Below are 6000 nucleotides of genomic sequence, written 5' to 3'. Positions count from 1 at the left end.
GATTTAGTTCACCCAAAAATGAAATTTCCTTCATTCATTTCTTACTTTCACATTGTTCCAAACCTGTAAGACCTTTGTTCATCTTCAGATCACAAATGAAGTTATTTTTGATGAAATCCAAGCGCTTTTTTTTTCTCACAACCTAATCGATATTATTTATATTGGAACATTGAAAAAATAATTGTTTTCATTTTAAATATTATTATTTATTTTTTTACATTCGGATTGAATGCAATGATTGGACAAACATGTTACAGTCCTTCCCCTTCCATTGAGGATATATATAAATATATATATATATATAATATGTGTGTGTGTGTGTGTGTGTGTGTGTGTGTGTGTGATCACTTAACTTATTGATTGCAATTAGGATGTGAAGTGACTTTCACCCAGCATAAATATGTTTAGTGAATGGTAAAACTTCCGAAATTGCCATGTAAACAACGCGTGACAGATCACTTCCGGCATAAAGTTGGACACGGTTCAGTCATATAAGATTTTTTCTGGTTCGGTTCAGTTGGACATCTGATTCAGATCAGTTCGACAGCTGTTAACTTTGAGGTAAAAACTATATAAATACTGTTCGTTTTCTCACACAAACCGCTCGTTTCGTGTTTTAGGCCCTCGGTGTGTACTTTCAGGAGTCATTAAATCATGTTTAATTTTGACTTCTCTGTGCATGCTCTTTGAGGTGGACCCCCTAAAACTGCTTTATAGGACTGACAGACAACAACGGTTTGACCAAAATATGTCAAATTTGAAAATGCTGTGGAAACAAAGACACCTAGATCTTGGATGCCCTTGAGGTAAGCTAAAACATATCAAAAATTAATTTCAAAGTGAACTCCCTTTAATTGTTAAAATTAGCCTACTTGCACTGTACATAATCTTTTAAAGTAGTTCATCCAATCAGAGCTCTAAGTCGAAGATATAACCTACGTTTTATAATAAGCAATTATGTGCAATTATGCAAGAATCCAGCTGTTCCCCCAGTAGTAGCCTAATCATCAACATAAAAGTTGTGAACCATAAAACATTTCCGCGAATTGTAACGTACCAAAAAAAAAATAATAATAATTGTCTACACTCTAGCCAATTACTTTTGATAGTTAAATATTAGCGTCAGTCACAGCTGCGCTTGTGGCGCAATCTCCTCCCCTCCGCGGATTCCCGCAGAATCAGTCAGGACTCTCTGAGCAAGATGGCGCTGTGTCTTTCAGCACTGAACAGCTCCCATCAGGCTTATTAACAAACACTTCAATTAGGCTAAACACATTCGAAGGAAACGAATGGCAGAATTAGTCTCGGTCTTTCTTCTCCGGTCGGATACATAAAGGAATGCTCCTCAGGGCGCGCGCGCGCGTCGTTTGCTGCAGAAGAAGCAACCGCAGAGACCCTCTCCTTGAAAATGACCAGAGAAGATTCAAATGAACACGGCAATGGCTTGCGGTGAAACACATCCACAATAGACCGCATAACCGGTGGATTTGTCCGGCTGTTCCCCTATTCTAGCTCTTTAACATGGAGGAGCGAGGGAATGACCTGTTTGACCAGACAATAAACTATTTTTTTTAACAACAGAGACATCGTTGCTGGACTTCACGTTATCTTCAGCATGTTAGGCACTGTAACACTGCTGGTCATGTCTGCGTCGTTTTTCAACCCTAGTTTTGCGCTGAGCTCTCATTTCGACTCAGGTAGGCTTTTTTATGTTTATTGTATTAATGTAACTACTGTTGTAATATTTAATACCACATTGCAATCTGTAAAAACCGTTTCCTTGGAGATGCGCAAAATGCTCGTCTCAGCAGTGTATGAGGGGCTACTAGAATGATATCTCATTTTGAATGAATGTTTATTGCAGTTGTACACGGGGAAACTGGTAATCTGGTCATTTTATTGATTTTTTTGAAAACATAAGCCATATAGGCGAAGACAAACAAAATGACTCAATTTGTCTCTCAACACGTCCACTAATTCATATGCCAAAGGTGGAGGTGTATGACTGGGAGATTGATGCACAGGTAGCCATATCTGATTGGACAAGCACTCCATAAACCTCAAGGAAGGTGTGTGTGTGTGTGTGTGTGTGTGTGTGTGTGTGTGTGTGTGTGTGTGTGTGTGTGTGTGTTTGTGATAAGTGAAATTAAGAATATAATGACTGATAATGGGGAAGAGTAATGTTTGTGTCATGACAAGGTCAGATAATGGAGTAAATGGGTTGTTTTAGACATAAGCCTACACACTGATATGAAATCATTATTAAAATTACACTTGCATACAATTAAAGATGTGCATGAAGCATCTCTGCAGGGCACAGCTGATTGGTTCCTGCTGTATCAGTAGCCAATGAGCTTGCTGCTCAACCTTCAAATACTGGTCAGCTTTTTTAGTTATGTGCTTTCAGAAACCCTCCTCCTTCCCTAGCTCCACATGTATAGATCTGCTATGAGTTATTAATGTATAATATATATTACAACAGCTGCATGTCTTACTTGCTCGCAGATTTATTCCGGCAAAAGTAAACTACCTTTGTCATTTCCATTACCATGCCAATCATTTAGAAAGTTGTCATGACAGAATTTTCTGTTATATTTTTATTTACACACTTGCTTCAGATGAGAAAGTTAAGATAAAGTTGTTGCTTAATTGTAATGGAAAAATATACAGTGAAGATGATGATAAATGCTATATCCTTAAGTGTCCCGCTTTAACAATTATTCACTGTACTTTTTTCACACTGCTTTTTTAATTGAAATAAAATACATAATAATAATTATCTGTAAATAAATTCTCAGCTTGAAGCTCATCTACAAACCCTGATGTTGTTCCAAACCTTTATTTATTCGGGGGGAAAAAAACCCTTCGGAAAAAGATGTTGTCCATGAAACAACGGTTCGAAGTCTGTCAGGCTCCAGAAAAGACAAAAACCATTCAATTGTTTTATGAGAAACAAACTATCTGTCAAACCTAAATAGCGGAAAATTTGACATCAATGTTGTTCATCCAATCTGACGCATCTAAAGGCACCATATTTGTTCTCCACACAAAGCTATTTCTTTGCATTTCACTGGATCAAAAAAACAACAGCATGCGTTTAGAACATGAGGTCGTGTAAATGATGCAATTTTTGGGTGAACTACCTCTTTAAAGCCTCCCTATGGTGAGAAAATGAGCCATCATGTGGGTTGGTGAATGTGGGTTCACCAATGATGAATGGTATATTCCATCCCTTGACTCGGCTTGTTGCCTCCTCACATGGTTCCTATGGTTACCAAGAGGGTTTGCAGTTACATTTCTCTGCATTTTTATTTTTACAGTACCGAGATGTGCTATTTTTAACTTTGTCAAACCCATTTTCCAGTATTCTTCAAAGTCTCCATATTAACTTTCACAAATTGGAATTTCCACGTTTTACAATTTTACATTTTCAATTTGGAGTCGCAGACCTCTTCCCCTCCTCCGAATTTAATTATGTCCAATTGTGATGAAGGGGGGAACAAGCTCTATCTGTCAAAGTGATGAATGGAAGTAGGACTCGTCCTGGAGAGGCTATGAATGATTAGAGGGAGATAAAGCAAATCCTCCTGGGCTTGTTTTAGGCCAGGGTACTGAAGCCTGATTCAAATTGATTCGTTCGTATTCTTTCATTGAATCTTTGCAACAAGCTTGTAGACTATCTGTCTTTACAATATATGTAATGCTTTTTGTGTTAAGCCTCTGGTGCTCTGCGCGTGGATTTTTTTTTTCATTTATTTTGGTTTGATAATGTTTTTTTAATTAATATTTTGTATTTTTAGTGTATTTTATGGTATTAAATTATATTTATGGAATCGTTATGATCTTGTTAATCACTTTTTGAATATAGACCTGAAAATTTAATTTCCTTAACTTAAACTGTTGTAAATCTTGAATGATTTGGATCAAAGACTAAAGTATTTTTAAAGAAGAAACTTATAGAAGTTTAAGTCATAGAAGTTTATTATTATGAAAAATTCATATAAATGCTATTTTTAAAATTTAGAACTGCATACTTTTCAAAAGAAGATTTACTCTAAAACTGAGAAAATCATAGCCACAATTTTCAAAAAGTGAACTTTCGGTAAGATTTGTTTGGGCGCAGTACCAAACATTTCCACTAGATGAAATTAGCTTTTCATTCGTTTCCAATGTGAACAGTACAAATGTGACTTTTTCAGGACCACTTAACCTTTACCAAGTTTTGTACCATTACAATGAAGTAAATAATAATAGTAAAATAAAAAAAAGAACATGACATTTTTCAACAAAAAAAAAAATGACTGAAAAGCACCAGAGGGGTAAAAATATGCTTTCACACTGCAGTCTGAAATTTAAGGACACATTTTGAAAAGAAGTCTTCTTTCACCCCATCATTTGCATTTTAATGGTTTTGCTAGAAGGTGAATGACTCACAATGATTAAGTAAGTCAACAGTTTTAACTTTTGACCATGAATCATGATGATGCAGCACACAGCATCATTACTGCTGGTCTGGATCTTCGTAATGGATTCTAAAATAAGTGGCTGTTAAGGATACTACCATGATTTAAACAGCATGGCTCTAGTTAGACAGTTGTTCCTGAGAGTATGTTGAGATTTACTACGACTTCTGAGTAATATAAAAATCGAAACGATGGAGGAGAGGCTTGGCTATTGTAATGATGACATCATCTTTCTGGAAGCAGTGTTTGTTGGGTAATTGCTGGTGGTGTTGGCGGCCATCCCATGCCAGCCTCCAGAGCTCATGTTTCCTGACCGCCAGACAATCGGGCTGTCCTGTAGCACTGGGCTCTTCCTGAAAGACCAATTTCTGTTTATTCCCTGCCTGTGTTTATTAGCCTGACCAGGGACAGAAGGATCGGTAAGAAAACGTTACAATGGATTATATGCAAGTTGATATATGCTTATGAAGAAAAGGAAAGGCGAAATTTGACATTGACCATAATGAGATTTTGTGAACATCGACAAATTCCTCAAACCGTCTGAAAGAGTGTTTAGAATGTGTTCGAGATTGTGCTCAGTTGTGTTTATAAAGACGTAGCTGTTACAGGATGCTCAAGTGATGGTGAAATGGCATCGGGTGTAATGTAAACAAGCTGGGATAGGTCAGTGTGTGGTGGTGCGTGATTTAATAATCAATTTAATGCATTTTTGCTGATTAAAATTCGGCAAATTTCCCTCAGATGTTCAGAATTCAGGTCTGGGCTTTGTGCAGAAGTGCGTTGTGTTGCTGAAACACAAGATGTAAGCCTCATTTTTCTCAAAATGTTTTTTTTAAGGATATTGCATGGCTGTTTGCTTGATTTTATGTACTTGTTAGTTATGCATGTGGCTGGAAAAGCCAAAGATGTTAATTATAAGGGGGTGTCCACATGCTTTACCAAGCTTTCATTTGCTCTCATCAGTTCTATTTTAAAATAAAGCTCTCCACACCTACTCGTTGGCTCCAAGCTCAGTTATTTGTTCCTTCAGGTTCAGTTACAAACAAGCTCTCATGATTGTTGCAAATGGCCTGTGCCATCGCTGCAGAACTACTTTGAGCATGTGAATCCGTGTGTTTTTGAAGTGAGTATTTAGGAGTGCAGGAGATGGTGGAAGATAATCGATCCTGATTGAAAGTAAGACACTTGAGCAGTTAGAAAAGGGCTACCCCCCACACTCTTAAAAGGTTCTATCAGCGCTACATATTTGGAACCCTTTAAAAGGTTCTATACACTCTTAAAAAAAGGGTTCCTCTGGGTTCTTTATAGAACCCTGGGGTTCCATACTTGGCCAGTAGAACCTTTTACCAAAAAAAATGGTTCTATAAAAAAACATTTTGGAATTCCATATATGAAGCGGGGGATGGAACCATTTCTGGTTCTAAATAGAACCATTTCTTCTAAGAGTGCACCCTCCCTCCCCCCAAAAAATGGCAAACCATTTATAGATGCCATGATGGAGTCTGAATGATACTATTTTCTTGCTCTTTATATTGAA

At 37.1% G+C, this 6000-nt stretch overlaps 1 protein-coding gene across 2 annotated transcripts in view; it reads left to right on the top strand.

The window, feature by feature from the left end:
- The first annotated feature begins 1160 nt into the window (after positions 1–1160).
- lmtkb (lemur tail kinase 1 b) overlaps positions 1161–6000 on the top strand; it is a 47251-nt gene continuing 42411 nt past the window's right edge. Inside the window, exon 1 of one of the 2 annotated variants that reach the window (XM_039665200.2) lies at positions 1161–1697. In XM_039665200.2, coding sequence (XP_039521134.2) covers positions 1616–1697 — 82 coding nt within the window. In that variant the 5' untranslated portion in view covers positions 1161–1615. Of the gene's footprint in view, positions 1698–4804; positions 4883–6000 lie in introns of those variants that run through there. The other variant, XM_089122301.1, reaches the window with a different exon arrangement.

Source organism: Pimephales promelas, chromosome 17 (assembly GCF_988280905.1).
Source record: "Pimephales promelas chromosome 17, fPimPro1.hap1.1, whole genome shotgun sequence".
Taxonomy (NCBI): Eukaryota; Metazoa; Chordata; class Actinopteri; order Cypriniformes; family Leuciscidae; genus Pimephales; species Pimephales promelas.
The sequence above is the reverse complement of the archived record's forward strand: the minus strand, read 5'-3'. Positions and strand labels throughout refer to the sequence as shown.